General features: G+C 39.4%; 2 protein-coding genes across 3 annotated transcripts; one reads left to right on the forward strand and one right to left on the reverse strand.

Annotated features, from left to right (window-relative positions):
• The first annotated feature begins 1,665 nt into the window (after positions 1 to 1,665).
• On the forward strand, positions 1,666 to 9,758 carry LOC122656234. Of its 2 annotated transcripts, none has more exons than XM_043850713.1 (3): positions 1,666 to 1,749; positions 4,129 to 4,203; positions 8,992 to 9,758. In XM_043850713.1, the coding sequence occupies exons 2-3, from the start codon at positions 4,135 to 4,137 to the stop codon at positions 9,586 to 9,588; spliced, it is 666 nt and encodes a 221-aa protein (XP_043706648.1). In that variant the 5' UTR covers positions 1,666 to 1,749; positions 4,129 to 4,134; the 3' UTR covers positions 9,589 to 9,758. The 2 variants fall into 2 exon arrangements, with proteins under 2 accessions (XP_043706648.1, XP_043706647.1); XM_043850712.1 differs by having other exon boundaries at positions 1,731 to 1,749; positions 4,114 to 4,203.
• A 710-nt stretch (positions 9,759 to 10,468) lies between these two features.
• Positions 10,469 to 14,219, reverse strand: LOC122656233 (probable leucine-rich repeat receptor-like protein kinase At1g35710). Its single transcript, XM_043850711.1, has 2 exons — positions 12,156 to 14,219; positions 10,469 to 10,923 (listed from the first exon to the last, which is right to left on the reverse strand). The coding sequence occupies exons 1-2, from the start codon at positions 14,068 to 14,070 to the stop codon at positions 10,574 to 10,576; spliced, it is 2,265 nt and encodes a 754-aa protein (XP_043706646.1). The 5' UTR covers positions 14,071 to 14,219; the 3' UTR covers positions 10,469 to 10,573.
• Between the last annotated feature and the right edge of the window lie 2,558 nt (positions 14,220 to 16,777).

Here is a 16,777-nt window from a genome sequence, read left to right on the forward strand (position 1 = left end):
ATTTGAACTTAGTCCACTCCGCTAGGCTTTTGGGGTTAAGTTGCTGTTAGTTTTATCGTAATGGCCAAATTATCCTTAGAAGGGATAAATGTATCATAATACTCCTTAAGGGTAAAAGCCTCTTTTACCCAAAAAACAAAACACATCATCGTTTTACCATCGCTAGGCTGAAGGAAGAAGACGGTAGAACTGTGTAGTACAGTGAGCTTCGACGCCATTGCTGGATCCATCTCCATGCTCGAAAGACGAAGAAGGAAAATCACCAACACAGGTATGTTTCCTCCCCTTCAATCTTTCCTATTGATTGTAATATCTAGGGTTTTGAAAATCCAGTGTTACCTCAGGCATTCGACCTTGATCGTCGGTTCAAGAGGAAGCAGCAAAGCAGGGGGGCAGAGTGGAGCCGGGAAGAGGAGGATAGCAGGTGGAGTAGCGGAGGAGAGGAAGGAGACGATAAGACACTGGAGCTCTTCCCTTTACACTCAGAAGGCAGATGAAGGAGTTCTCCAAGTTCACAAAATTTTGGGTTTCTTTCATGTGAAATGTTAATTTCCTCTCTCTCTCTCGGAAAGAAGAAAGTGAAGTTAAGCTCTGGTGTAAAACCATACTCTCTTTAATTTCTCTCTTAATTATTCCTCTCCAGCCAAGGCACTTGCAGTGCGCAAACCAGCCTTGATTGGTGAATTTATCTATGAAATGCCTCCATGAATGTATCCTCATCATAGTGTGTTTATGTCGATCTATATGAATAAAATGTGATGGTTGATTGTAGTTGTCCAACAGGCATATTCCATATCACTTCTGGAATGATTCAACCTGCAAATGGGTCTATCCTTCATTTTACTCAATAGACAAAGAATATATTGAATGAAAATTATTCCGGTGAAAAAAAAAAAAAAAGAGTCTGTCAAGGTGGGAACCAGTTTAGAATGCTAATGATTGGAGAGTGCTTTCATCAAATTAGGCTCTGACTTATTGAGTCTGTCAAGGGGGGAACCAGTTTAAATTAAGTTAGCTAGGAGAAGATTATTGCAGCTGAAGGATGTGAATGAGGTATATTCAGATTTCTTGTTTTCCCTTTCTGTAGATGGATGATGATTAGTTGCTGCAAGTAATCATCGCCGGAAAAGAAATCGCAAAATTTTATTCTTGACAAAGCTGAAAGAAATCGCCAGAGATGACCTCGCCCATGGTGGTTCTGTTCTTCGCTCCAACGGGAAGGATCTGCTCTTTCCCTAGTCATTTTTCCCAAAAAATTACTAAGAGGGTAAAATCGACATTTTTTAATTTGGTTGATACTAAGAGGGTAAAATCAACATTTTATCTTGGAGGTCACCAGCTTAACATCAGGGGGAAGTTTGCTATTTTGACCAAGTATGATAAGTTTCTGAGATATTGGATACTTTTAGGGGGTGTCTGTGAAATTCTCCCAAAAATAAAAGATGACGCTTGCTCGAACGGTGGGGTCAAAGTGAGTGTGGATACCCACCATCAACTGTTCCTTCTGGAACCCATGTAACCAGCTCTTGTGGTCCAGAACTCCAGGAGAGCTGATCATTTGAACGAACAGAATAACCATACCTTTCGGAATATACCCCAAATCTCTCTTTTCTCTCTCTCTCTCTCTCTCATAGAAATAAAAAAAAAGAACCGCTGGTTTTGATTCTCGTTCACAATTTCACAAGCAAGTGACCATAATCAGAAGTGGGTGGAGGCGTTTTAGTTTGTGGAGACGATCTTCTTTACTGGGTACTAATCTTTCTGCCTGATTTACTTTCACGCTTGAGTTTTATTGGGTGCCTCTGTTTTCCATTTGTATTCCTTCAACCTATGTTCAATTATACTTCTACAGTGAACTGGTACCTGTAAAACCATTAGGGAACACCGAAAGGAAATTAAATATATGTATTGAAGCTCTGCAGTTTGACTATATCCATCTGCAATCTAGATAGTGGTTATAGGTAAGTGGGTGTCGAAGCCCTGAAACACTGGTTTTCCACAATTTGGATTGACTTGCTACTTCATATCATTGTACAGAAGAGGAATCGTTAAATTGTGTCATTCACTTTCAAGTCAAACACCTCTGTTGTTGAATTAACGCAATCTAGGATTCGTAGCAAAGAGAAAAGCTATGCCAAAACATAACACGAAAGAAACAATCGGAAGCAAAGGCACAGGAAATTTATGTCGTTCAGCTATAAGCCTACGTTTATGGGCGAAGAAACTACGACTATCAAAGATTTGAAAAGAATACCCAAAAGATTTGAATAGAATCCCCAAAGATAATTTGAAAACAGAAGAGTCTAGGGTACAAATTTACAAGACGAAAGGACCCCCAGGTGGCAATATCCAGCTAGTCCTAACGCTGCAGAGAACTAAATGGATAGAATTTGAAACCCAAACTCTTAACAGTTTTATTTCACACTAATTGGTGTGGAAGTCAAGGATTAATAAAGATGTATGTTTTGCATTGGTTAAGCTATTCTGCAAATGCACAATGGTTTCATCGTTGGTTCCAATGTTTTCCATTATGTAATTTTTCCTTTTTCTGTGGGGAACTCTGTCACAGTGTCTAAACTCTGAAGTTTGGTTGATGGAGTGCGGTTACTAGGAACATTTTCAGTTCAGGGTTTCTACTTCTAGGGGTGAAATTGTTGTAGGCCCAGAGTTGCTGCTTCTGGTGGTTTCTGGGTGGTGACAAGTTTGTTTGATTGGTTGAAATTGACTCACGAAATTTGGTCAGTTTAGATACATCTGGTATTTAGAATGAGTGATCTTAAGATGGGGAATTTATTTGAATGGATGGTGATGGGTTTGCTAGGTTGAAAAGACAACACCAGAAAACCAACTGGAAAACCAGAATCACAGAGAGACAATACTGAGAATATAGGATGTTGCATCCAATTGTTCTCCACCAATTCCATTGCACACTTTCTTGTTGAGATCCTATTTGTGCTTGAGTGCATCTCTTAGTGCTCAGTAGGATGCATGGTTGACTACGTCTTTCCATCCTGGATCTACTTCTGCACAACTCATCTTCTATTTTTCTTTTTTTGTGTATACGTATTTCTTGGGTGAATCATGGTATTGGTTACAACCAGAGTAACACCAGATGCTGTTGGAGCATCAAGATCAAAAGGTTTCAAAGTTTTGGAGTGTCACTAAAGCATCAACCTATATGTGTTCCACTAGAAGTAAGATTTAATGACCGATGACATCAGATTAGATTATCTTAAAATGATTGCCGAAAGAAAAATAAATCCAATTATTAGGGTTTTAAAGGGGGCCAGGGGTGGGGGGTGGGGGGTGGGGGAGGGGAGTGGCTTGTTTAAGCATTATACATTTGAATGAGAGAGATTGGGAGGGGGGAGGTTGTCAACCGTTAGTTAGAATGAGTTGATTGCAAGCTAATTTCTCTCTTGCCCCCTTATTTGCAGTGAAAAGTTTATATTCTAACCAGCTCCTTTAATTGCGTTAACTGCCGATGACAAGGAATGTGCTGTGGCTGGATATAATTGGCTGTTGAGATAGGGGTGCCCTGTATAGGCTTCATGCTAGAATACAGGCTTTCAAAATTTCCTAAAGTCAGCAATGAGTATCTAATAACCTTGATTCCTTGTTTTGGTTTTCTCCCCGTTCGCCCCTCGCCACTCTATCTCATATTAGGTTTTTGAATCTTCTTTCTACCCATCCATGTTCAGAAAAACCAGTTAAGTGTTGGGTTAAAGTTGATTTTGATATCAGATGATCAGAGTGGTCCCAATTCCTTCCAAAATTCAGCCAGTTGAAATCCCTAACTAAGCTGGTAACTTTCTGTATCAATAACTTAAGTGTATAATAAATGTTATTGTATTTGGGTGGTTCAAATAAAATGTGTTTCTATATCATGGTTATTTCCTTTTTCAAATTTTATTAAAAAAATTTCTGAGGGGAAATATTTATGAATCCTACAACTACATATTGTAATTCAACTGTGGATTTTTTAGAATCAATTCCTTATGATTCTTTAATTTTTCATCGTTATGAACTCTTTGGTTGTCTTGATTCCTGCTTTGAATTTATTTCGTCTCATATTTTCTCTTTGGTCTTGTATTCATTTGTTCTTTCTTTCATCTAGGCTTTTAATAGTGAGGAATGGTGGGAAAATCATTGGCTTCACCTCTGCTTACCTTTCAACCTGCAATAAATTGTTCCTTTTCCACTGTGAGTCTTTCTTCTTCATAACTCTTTGAATCTGTCTCCAATCTTAATTATTTGTCAAATAACCTAGAGTTAGAATAGTGGATTGCATTGGTTGGTGCTAACATTTTCTTATACATAAGATTGAGTTTTTGGATTGCTGAACTCCTTAATTAACAAAATAATATGGTAGAAACAAGGAGAAAGAACAGGGAAATGTTTGATAGAAAAAGAAAAAGTGAATCAGAAAAGATCTGCACAGCTCTTGAGCACAAACATCCAATTTATGCTTATTGTTTTCATTGTTGAAATGGAAATGCTATAAGAAGAATATTTGCTTTGGTTGCTAAAAAGGTGATTGGCAAATGATGAAGACAAGATATACAGGGAAAATCATTCTCGATGTACAGAATTTCTATGGATGTCTGAGAAAGAGATAGCTGGCCGAGGCTGATAAGAGCCCAGCAAGCAAAAAAAGCAGAATAAAACAGGTAACCCCTGAAACAAAACAAGTTTTACCAACCACAAACAAACTGCCCCACTAAGCCAAGAGGACAATAACCAGCCTCCTGCAGCTCCACCTATTCATTACATTTTCATGAATGTGATCATAATTATTGGATAACTTACATGGTCCTAGATCCCACAAAATGCATTGGTCTTTCCACACGTAAGCAGCTCCCAGAAGAAACTCTTGGTAGATATTAAGTACTTCACTAGTCATGAAGTCCATACATGATTGGTATGTATCTCCATAATGGGCTTTGTTTAGGTAGTCCTTGAATCTTGTCAGTATTGATATAGATAATGCACAAGGTCATTTGACATGGAAATTCTTGTGGATTCCGCCCCTTGTAAGAAGACTTTCTGATGCACGATGAACCTTGTGGAAGAAGTTGGAGCATATTAGGATTACAAGAGCAAATGGAATCCTCAATTTGCATTAGATTCCAAGATTTTTCGTTTTCGATCTAGATTACCTCCTAAAGAAATCTTCATATTAACTTCCACTATGTGGCTTTCAATCATTATTGATGACTTCCTTATTAATATTGTTGTCATGCGAGCCTTGGCGCAATGGTTAAGTTGCGGTATTGCAACCTGTTGGTTGCAGGTTCAAAACTTGGAAAAAGCCTCTCCTGCGAAGCAGGGGGTTATGCTGCATACCTTTTCCCCTCCCAGACCCTGCAGTAGTGGGAGCCTTGTGCATTTGGTAGCTCTTTTTTTTGGTCATGCAGAGCTCCAATGGGCAAGGTATAATGGTCATTGGGGCTGGTCTTTGGTAATGCAACCCTGAGTTCCAAACCCTGCTTTTAAATCGATATAGGCCCACCCAAGCTATAAAATACCAATTATAAAGAAGCAGTGGCAATTCTGTAAATATTTTGAAGTTCAGGATCATTTAAATTAAGGAAAACAGTAACAAGGACTAATTGGTAATTAAATTTGAAAGAGGTACTTTCTGAAATTTGGAATAGAAGGCAGAAAGGCCGAGCTGAACTTAAGAAAACAAGTGCTTTTTGTGGTATGATGGATCCACAAACACTCATCTCAGCCCCAACAGTATCGTTCAACAGTAAAAAACCAGAAAAAGTATTGAATATCAATAATAAAGAAAAGGAATCCAGAAGGAAAACTGAAACAGAAATGGAAGAAGGAAAGGAGAAGAATCAGTGAGGAAGATGTACCTGAGAGGAGAGGCTCTAAATAGAACCAGGGAACAGAGAGAGAGAGAAGGAACAGAAGCACGCACACTCACTACCCCTGAAGAAACTTAAAAAAAACTTGACTTAATTTTCAGCTCTAATCTCCCTATAATGATAGGAGGTTTACATATGTGATGGTAAACAAAAAGGACTTCTAATCCAAAGCTAGAATAGAATTATAAAACAACTCAAACTAGGAAACTTGAATAAAAAAAATGAAGAATAGAAGAATAAACCCAAGAAACGAATAAACTCTCTACCTTATTAGGCCAAAATCCTGGTTTGGTTCTAGTTTATCTTGGTCTGGGTTTCCAGATCGGGTTATGTCGGTCCAAACACGCACATGCAACTGCATCGTATGGTATAGAGTTTACATTGCTGGATTGGATCTTGACACTGTGAAACCTCTTTTCAGTATCTTGGCAAGGCTGTTTCATCCCCTATGTCTGCATTGTCACAGATTTTGCATTTTGTTTCTCAATTTCCTTGATGGCTAGCTATTTCTTGCATTTTCCCCAGGTTTATCCCCCCTACAACCATAGAAGTCACAATCCTAACTGGGTTTATGCAATGAATTGAATGTGATTAATGAATCAAGCTAATGTGCTAGAAACCAAGATAATGGACCAGGAAGCTTAGTTGGAGAAGTTGCCGGGAATCATCATCACTTCATTCTTTTCCTCAACTATTTCCTCCTCCAATTAAATCTGTTTGGGCCCTTCTTGTCATTGCCTCAAGACTGCAAACCTTACCAATGCCCTCCATAAAACCTTATTAAAACCATAATAAATGCAGGCTTGTAGTCCGTGGCAACAATTCTATGATGTAGTACACATCCATCACCCATTCGTAATTTAACTCAAATACAAAATGGAAACCTTCTACCTAAATGACTGCTTTTTTAGAGGTGAACTATACCTTATGAAATTAATTTTTTGTGTATTTACATGAGAATCGACTCCCTGCTGTCCAATTTTCTGTTCATCATACACTACTGGTGGGACTATCTTTTCAATGCCAAACATTTATCTTTTTGTTTTGGATGAATAAATAATTTCATTACCAAAGGAGAGAAAAGGGGGGGGGGGGAAGGGAACAAGCGCGAACCAAATACAACACCCGCCAAAACGGCAAGGGCGAGCAAAAACAAAGGCAAGAGCCCACACAAAAACTACTCACTAAACAAACCAAAAAGCAAAGGACCAACAAGGCAATCCGAAGGCAGCCTCAGAGAAACAAGGCATCTACCCCGGGTCCACAGTCGCACGGTAGAAGACATGATCTCTTGTAACCAAACTCAGAGGCAAGATCTTCTCAGCGCAGGGAAGGGAGTAGGCAATGTAGGGACGAATAAGGAGGGGAGTTGGGGTTACGGTGGCAGAAAACACGAAGAGGCGGGGGAGCATTAGGCTGGGGCTTGAAGGAGGGAGCAACAGAAGAAGAACTAAGGCCCAAACCAGAGTGGGCCAACAAAGGTTAGAGCAAAGGGGGTTAATAGAAAGAGTTTGATGGGCCCAGCAGGACCAAAAAGCCCAGCCGAAACAGCGGAAGAGGGGAGGGAGGGGGAGGTGGGCCAAGGAATGGAATGGGAAGACAAAGGAGAGTGGTTCACCGTGGGGTCCACTAGGAGGGGACCACGTGAAGAGGACAGGAGGGGATTTTTAATGCTATTGAGATAGCTGGAAATCACGAAACGAAGAGGGGAGGAAAAGGGAAGGTTATAAATAGAGGTGTCTGGGGAAGGAGAAGACAAGGCGACAGCGTTAGAAATCGATTCAACAACGAAAGAGGAAAGGGGCTCTTCAACAGAGGAAGGGGACATCGCCAGAGGCACAGAAGAGGAGGTCAGAGTGGCAGGGTTAGCAGAAGAGAAGTCAGGCAGTGATTCCAAAGGGAGGAAACGGTTGAGACCAGCAGTCCGAAGACCCCTGGAGACCACCGGACAAGGAGGAGGAGCTAAGGGGAGGCCGCGAACAGGTTTTGATTGCCGCTGGCGGCGACCACAAGAGGGAGAAGGAGAGGGATCTTCATCACCACCGTGACGGGAGGCGTTAGGGGGAGGGTACAGGAAGTGAGAGGACAGGAGGAGGGAGAAGGAGAGGGATCTTCATCACCACCGTGACGGGAGGCGTTAGGGGGAGGGTACAGGGAGTGAGAGGAAAGGAGGGGTTCGAAAGAGGGTAAAATAGGGGGGGGGGAAGAATCTCTTGATTGATGGAAGGAGGGATGGTGAGAACAGGGGGCTCAAGGGGAAGATGATGGAGGGATCTAGAAGAGGAGGGAAAAGGAGATGGATTTTACTGGAGATGGCATTTACCCTGGGAGTGACCGAAAACTCGACAAGAAGCACAAAAGGGGGGGGGGGGTCCAGTCGAAGCTCATAGGCTGCTGGAAGGAGAACCCTTCGTAGTCAGAGACTGTGATGCAAGACGGAAGGGGGAGCATCAGCAGCGACCTCCACACAGATTCGGGCAAAGGCAAGACTATCTTTTTTCTTTGTACAGGCTGCTGGTACAAACCTTTTATCTTATTTGAAAATTTATACTGAATTGTAGGTTTGATACCATCCATTCCAAGCTTAATTACATACTAGGTTTCCATCGTTAAACTTTGTAGAGAACAAAGTCTGCTCCTCATTCCTTTTCAGGAATGTTAAAAAAAAATACTAACCTCTCCTTGTGAGCTAACAAAACAGGAAAGTCCATGTTTGACACAGATGCAGACATGGGTGTCCAATACAGCATAATTTTAAAAATGAAGTGTCATTTCTAATTAACAATGGTTCTCCAAAAAAGTGCAGAAAATAGAAAGACCTACAAAGTCCTTTTAGGGATTGGTGTGTCTCATAAGTAGACTTAGTTGACCACCAACCTGTAATTGATGTTTGGTACATATAGCTGATGGAAATTATTGTTCATCTTTTCTGAGAGCGATGGGTATACCCTTTTATTGGTTATTTTCAGTAGAAAACTGTATGTTCCTGTATAAGTAAGTGCAAGTGTCTGTGTAATTACATGCATGGTTTTATGGAAATAATTTTATCCTCCTCACTGGTGCACAGAAGCCTTATTTTTCTTATTTCTTCTGCCTTGTTTCCTTCTTCCAGTCAGATACTGCCGCATCTGCACCAAGATTTTCAGTGCTCAAATTGTCGTCGTTGGATGGCCTAACTCTCAATATACGAACTGATGCAATCAGAGGAAGAGGTTGTATCTCTGTTTGCACATCTCAGAAATGGGTGATACGTTCAACTGCAAAAACCCAAACTATAGTTCTGGGTGATGAAGAGAAAAAGATGTGGGAAGCATGCAGGCAAGCACTGTCTGCATTCAGCTTCAGTGACGAGGAAGAAGACAAGATATTAGGAAAAGCATTTGGTCAAATCCATTCACCTTATTGGGGTGAGGATAGAGCAAAGGAAGTTCCAAAATTTGAAACAGTGAATGATATATTGGATTATCTCAAGAATTTGGGTCTTTCAGATGATGATCTTGGAAAGTTACTTAAGAAATTCCCTGAAGTTCTTGGATGTAGTCTTGAGGTAGAGTTGATGACCAATGTCCATGTTCTGGAAAAGGAATGGGGAATTAAAGGAAAATCTCTTCGGAACCTTCTTCTCCGTAATCCCAAGGTTCTGGGTTATAATGTGGATTGTAAGGGAGACTGTATGGCTAAATGCACACGTTGTTGGGTTCGATTTTAGCTGCCTCATTTTTTACCCTAATAAAAAGGGAAGAATTAATGTATGCTAGGTTCCAGATATGTTTGAACAGTTGAAAATACCTATACAAAATATTCAGGTTATTCTGTGGTTTTCCTTTGATTCTTGGAAATCCGATGAGCAGGTCAGATGTAACTATTTTTTGGTTTTTTGAAGGAATAAGTCATTTAATTTTGTGCCAATTTAAGTCTGGTTTCTGAAGGTACCGAAGTGAAATCAAACTGACCGTGTTGGTCCAGTGGTTGTTATTGTAGGGGGAAGAACATTCGCGGCCATTGAACGATCACAAACTATGCACAAAAAGACTATTAGGAGTTGGTTGTATCAATTATCCAGAAATGATTAATTGTTTTCCATGGTGGTTGGCTGGATGATTATCTCGAATTCTATAGGACCAAATGGATCTGATTACTGCTAGAAATAAGCACTTTCATAAACATAATGTCAAGTTTTGAGATGTGGAAATACTGAGATCTGGAAGCTGCCTAGATGATAACCTGATATGTTGAGGTTTCCTTTTCTTTCTCCTTTCCTGGAGAAAGCTAATGTTGGAGCAAACAAGATCTGCAGTCAAAAGATGATCTGGATCTGGATCTTCCTTATAAAGTTCACAATCCCTAAGATATTGAACTAAATAAATGGAACCGAAACAATAAAAAGGAAAGCAAATAGTCAAATAAATGGCTGCAAGAAACGTTGAGTACCATATTTGTTACACTATGAACACCCAAAGAACATGCTCACAATTATATGATTTAAGGAATGACTAACACCGATATGTTTTAAACAAATATAATTTGGAAAATAAGTTAACAATACAAGTTTGACTTGCAACAGATTTCATGGATCACCACACAAAAAAATAAAAAATTCAAAATTTAAGAAAGAAACTAACAATACTTTAATTACAGTAGGAAAACATCTTAGCAGTAGAAGATCCACTTCCTTGAAACTTTATGTATTGATTTTATTTGGTGATTTCCTTGCCACAATGGAACTCAGCAAAAGAGTTGTGAGGACGATTCGCAACATGTTCTAGTTCCTGAGAGATGTACTGCATAGTTGGACGAGATTTTGGGTTGGTGTGCAAGCATGCAATTATAAGCATCATTGAGGAAATCAGATCTTGTGCTACAAATTGTGATGGTGGTGGGAGACGTGGGTCCAACACATCCTTTAGTATTATATCTTTTTCATTCTGCAATGATAATGAAGTGATGAATTCACCGGGATGCCTTCCCATAATTGTCTCAAGTGCCAATACCCCGAAGCTATAAACATCACATTTTTCTGTCACAACCATTGTATAAGCAAGCTCTGAAAAGGTGGGGACGGGGGAAAGAAAAAAGAGCAAGTTCAGTTTCTTTATATAATCTTAAGAGGATATTCAAATTCAAAGATTACCAATTCAAAATATACAACATTTGACAACAATGGAGAAAACAAAAAAAAAATTCCAAAAGAAAATACTAAGATGAAAAAGAGATTACAAAGCCAACAACATTCAACCAGGGGGTTAATTATCAAACCAAGATATTCAACAAGGGTTAGTAATTTGTTGGTAATCTTGTTTGGATGGATTTGGCATTTTTGGTAGGCATGTTTGTTCCTTATCACTTGTACTTTTACAAGGTTTTCCTTTGAGCTTGGGCCAACCAGTGAACACTCGAGGGATACTTGGATTGAGAAATTAATTTTAGATGGGCCTCTGCTTAGATTTGAATTGGGAACTTTAACCAACCCCTATTTTGTTTAGACTAATCCCCCCAAATACACTGCTTAAGGATGTATTATCAAGATGTTCTAAAGAGAAGATAAGCATCACAAAGCCTAATTCATAAGTATATAGACCATATAAATGCAGGGCAAGAAACAGACACCTGGTCGTGTAGCCCTTGCACCAGCGGGGCCCAATGAGAGCGTACACAGGGGCATCAATATGAATGGGATTTCTGATTTCAGGGGAGGTAATTTCGTGCGCTCCTTTGTCTGGGCAGAAGATCCACGCATCCAGACTGCATTTTTTTTTCCCTAGAAGCAATGTTTTGAAACCAGCACAATCCTCAATCCGATATGCTTGGAGTGGTGGTGGCGAGTCATCCATGAATTCGTGACATAATAAATAATTGGAAAAATGTTCTCTACAGTGGGGGCGCAGGCTGTGCCCATGTCACATGGGGTGTGGGTGAAATGACCGCCGCCCCCCCCCCCCCCCCGCCCCATTTGCTTGGGCTCAGCCTGTGCTCCTGGGCAGAGAACACCGCCCCTAAATAATTATACACGAAAAATCCTAGAAAAGTAATAAAAATTCAGAAAATATCAAAAGTTTATGGTTTTGGGCAAAGACCATTGTAGGCACTTAATTCTTAATCCTTGTGTGCCTATCAAGGATGGCTTACGAGTCATACCTAAGATGGATATTGATCTGAAGTCTTTCGCATGGTGAATTCTTGGATTTTTTTGGATAAAAATGATTGAATTGTTCAAAACCATTATCAACATTCTTAGAATTATAAGCATGGAAAAAGGATGAATATTTTGTAACTTACCTGGAGCAATATACCCATATGTGCCTGCAATTATAGTGCGGTTGGATGAGTCAGGATTTAGAAATTTAGCAATTCCAAAGTCGGAGACATGAGGCTCGAATTCTTCATCCAACAAAACATTATTGCTTGATATGTCCCGATGAATTAATGGTGGCGTGCTGTCATGATGCATGTAAGACAAAGCTTGTGCAACTCCTTTGATGACATTTAAACGTTTCCTCCAATCCAGTTCCACAGCTTCTGCTTCATTTCCAAGAACATAAGTTAAGCTTCCCCTTTCTATGTATTCATAAACTAGAAATTTGCAGCTTGAATGGGAGCAAAACCCATAAAGTTTCACAATGTTTCGATGCCGAATTCTTGTTAATACGTGTATCTCATTAGTGAAGCTCTTCTCATTGGCTTTCTCTTCAGCTTCTTGGCGATGAAGCTTTTTCACAGCTACTACTTTCCCTGTAGGCAGGTTTGCTAAGTAAACACTCCCATAACCTCCGGTGCCAATGCAGTATTTAAAGTCAAACTCTTCAGTCGCTTCCATGATGTCACTATATGCAATCATGCCATCGTAGTTCCATATGGAAAATAGATCTCCATTTTTCTCTGTTCTTGTTTCGGACCTTTCAGGCATGAGATTTTTCAACTTTTTCCTCGAGAGGAACCGGACAGCAACAATTACAATTCCAACAAAGATGATGCTAGAAACAGAGATAATAATCGAGATCTTGATTTTAAAGCTTTTCTCTTTGCTTTTAGATGGAAGATCACAATTACTACACAAAACATTGCTATCTGGAACAGGAACCTCCAAATCATTGTTAGACAAGTCCATAACCATGTAAGAAACATTAGTTGTCCCCAACTTTGCAGGTATTGAACCATTTAGCTTGTTGTGGCTGAGATTAAGTAGCACCAGCTGACCTAAATCTCCAATTTCCCTTGGGATTGAACCAGTAAACATGTTCTTACTCATATCCAGTATGTGGAGATTCTTCAGATTTCCCATTGCTGCAGGTATTGATCCATTTAGCTTGTTGTTGCTTAGGTCTAACTGGTTCAGTTGGCCCAAATCCCCCATTTCAGCTGGCACTGAACCAGAAAGAACATTCTGCCTTAGGTCCAACTTACTCAGATTTCTCAAATTCCCCATCTGTGTAGGTATTGAACCTGAAAGCATGTTACTTCCTAGCTCCAACCTATTTAGATTTCTCAAATTCCCAATCTGTGTAGGTATTGAACCTGAAAGGTTGTTACTTAATAGGTCCAACTGATTAAGATTTTCCAGGTTTCCTACCTCTTGAGGTATTGATCCATTGATACTATTGATAGAGAAGCAGAGAATGTTGAGGTTGATCATCTTAGCTATGGTAACAGGGATTTTTCCTTGGAGAAAATTTTGGTGAAAATTAATGGAAGAGAGGTTGGTCCAATTGGTGAATAGAATTTCATCAATTTCACCATTGAATTCATTTTTAGAAAGATCCAACTTAAATAATCTGGTAAGATTAGCTAGTGAAGAAGGAAATTTGCCAGAAAAATTGTTCTTAGACAGATCCAGATAGGTGAGTTTGGAAAGCATACCAATGTTGTCTGGGATAGTTCCAGACAATCCATTCAAACTGAGATCGAGAAGTACTAGATCTTGGAAAGAAGAGAAATTCAATCTGTTGAGCTCAGCATGTATGGAGTAATTAGATAAGTTTATCTCTGTTACGCTTCCAGCTGCGTTGCAAGTCATCCCCTCCCACTTGCATGGACTTGTATCAGTTGCATTCCAGGTACCAGGAAAGTTGGTACCACTGGCTTTCCAGTTGAGTAGAGCCTTGGTTTCAGGTGATGATGATGATGATGCAGGGGTGAAAGAAGCCCATACAACAACAACTACTACTTCCAAAACAAATGCAATGAAGGACGCCATGGAACAATTTGATTCTGTTTTTGGTTTAGTTCCAGGCTTCTCACTGCTGCAAATGATATATAGCTTCTTATCTGAACTTTCTTAAGAAGTGGTGGTTGAAACTTGAAAGGGACCTTACCTAGGATCAAAGTCTTGTGTTTTACAGATCAAAATTGTGCTAATTAAAGTCAAGTCCATGGGTTCTTCTTACACACTAGATTAATAAATGAAAGGTACAAAAATTCAAGATGGAACCTATGTGGCCGTTTTTGAGCCCTTGTAGTTGTTGTCAGTTCCTGTTAAGCAATCTCTGTAATAGCCTTCAAATTCAAGTTTGATTTTTATTTAATTCTTGAGTCAAAGCCATTAGGGTCTTGATTTTGTTTGCACTTGGCTTTTCTTTCACACATGGTGAAGAGAGAATGTCTTAAACCGACTCAATTTTTGTAACTAGTAGAGAGTTCTAAGCTGCCTTCTTTAGGGGTCTTTCTATTGAATTTCACCGAAAAGGAACTTTCAACAATTAAATCTTGGATCATCAAAGTCATCAAGGCCTTTGCTCATGCCCATGCCCAAGATTTTGGAGTGTTTCCTAGACTTACAAATTCAACTAAGCCTTTTCCAAACTAATTGCGGTCATATATGTCCATTTGTTAGCCATTCAACCCTTATCTTCGTCTTTATCCAAGTCATGCTAATGCCATTGTTTTACTTCCCCCTCCCCCCCTCCCATCCTCTTCTTTTTTCTTTGGCAAAATCTGTCATTATCTATGTATAGAAAATTTTTACAAATTTCTACCTGTTTCATTATTAATCTACACCAATTATTCTTTAAGTTTCCTACAAAATGTATTTTTTAATGTGGATACAAATTCTTTGTATAAGATATTGACACAAGTTAGGATAAAAAATTACAAAGTTTGCAAAAATATCTGGTAGTTTCAATTTAACAACAATAAGTGATCCACAAGAAAATATTAATATTACATGTCCAGTTTAACTTGGGAAGTAAGGAAAGAATTGAAGAGAAAAAATTGTGACATGAGTCTCTTTCTTCTAGTATTGTGGGGTGACCAATGAGATTTCTTGTCAAACAAGAGTAATGAGATTTCTTCAGTCCACACCCAAATGCAACCCCCCTGCATGCCTTTTGTGAGAGATATAGAGAGGTGGGAAAGGGAACCAAAACCAGTTGGATTAGTCCATGGGCAGCCTCTTATAGGCTCACCAAGATAACCTCAAAGTCCTCTTAATTTCTTCTCTCTTTCCCCACTTCATGGACTGATCCAACTGGTTTTGGGTGCCTTTCCCAACTCTTTGTATCTCTCACAAAAGGTAAGGGGTTGCTTTTGGGTGTGGAGTGAAGAAATCTCATTACTCACCACCTCAAAGTCATCTTAATTTTTCTTTTCCCACTTCATAGGTGTTGGGACCCAACAGTGATTAAAGTTTTTTTTTCCCCTGGAAAAAGTTTCTTTGCGAAAGCAGGGGTCAGGCTGCATACAATGGACTTGGCTCCTGTCCAATCATGGCGGGAGCTGGATCGTCCAGCCCCCCTAAACGACAGGAAAAATAGGGGTGAGGTGGTCATTTCACATGTGGGGCCCAGGTGGGACCCACTTGTGAAATTACCATTCTACCCCTGTTTTTTCTGTCGTTTTGCGGGGTTTTACGATCCAGCTCCCACCACGGCTGGACAGGATCCTTTTCTGTGTACAATATGACCCTCCCCAGACTCGGCAGTGGCAGGGCCTTGTGCACTGGGTATGCCCTTCTCTTTTTTTAAATCATTGAGCGTGTTGTTGCTGAGATCTGAGCTATACAATTTATTGAGATTCCCTTTTTCTTAGGCTATTGAGTCAGTTAGTTTATTGCTGAGATTGTTTGTGTACAATTTATGAAGATTTTTCAAATTTCTCATCCCTGTAGTTATTTAACTGATATAGAGCAAAAAAAAATTTTTAATGTTGGTTAGTGAAGTGAGTGAAACCAAATTTAATAAAGAAGGCTACAATCTATAATAAGTACAGATGTCAGCATCATCCTTTACAAAATTACAAAGATCCTCAGAAAATTTATGAGGGTAAACAATGATTTCCAAAGATCCAGTAGCCAAAGAAGCAATATGATCCATTGGCTGGTTTTGCTTACACCAAACATGCTAAAGCTTGTACTAATGAAGTTTCTCAATAAGTGAAGGATTTAGCTCTTCAAATGTTGCACCTTCCAAGTGTCTGTGTAATTACATGCATGGTTTTGATGGAGAGAATTTTATCCTCCTCACTGGTGCACTGAAGCCTTCTTTTTCTTATTGGAGAGATCCGGAATGAAAGCTCCTTTACAAAACATTTACCATATGCATTTTGTTGTCCATTGAAAAGGTTTCCAGATATTGAGTAAAAATTTTGAAAAACTTAATCAAGAGTCGTGTAGACTAGGCCAGGGTAAAAAATGACAAGATTGGATCATAAATCGTCCAAGTCAAATAAGACTTTGTATTTTTACCAAAGTCATGATAAACACAGCGAGTTTAGTCGTTTTCAAAAAAATCATAAAACCGGTTCGCTTAGAAACTGAGTTGAATAAAATAGTAAATCCGTATTCTAACATAGTAAGAAACTCTCAGCTCGTCGACTCTCTTCTCTTGTTCATTGGTATAAACTCAAATTGCATTGATATGGAAATTTTTTATTTATATATCTATTTTTAAATTATTTATGTGAACCAA

The sequence above is a fragment of the Telopea speciosissima genome, chromosome 3, assembly GCF_018873765.1.
Source record: "Telopea speciosissima isolate NSW1024214 ecotype Mountain lineage chromosome 3, Tspe_v1, whole genome shotgun sequence".
In the NCBI taxonomy this organism is placed as follows: Eukaryota; Viridiplantae; Streptophyta; class Magnoliopsida; order Proteales; family Proteaceae; genus Telopea; species Telopea speciosissima.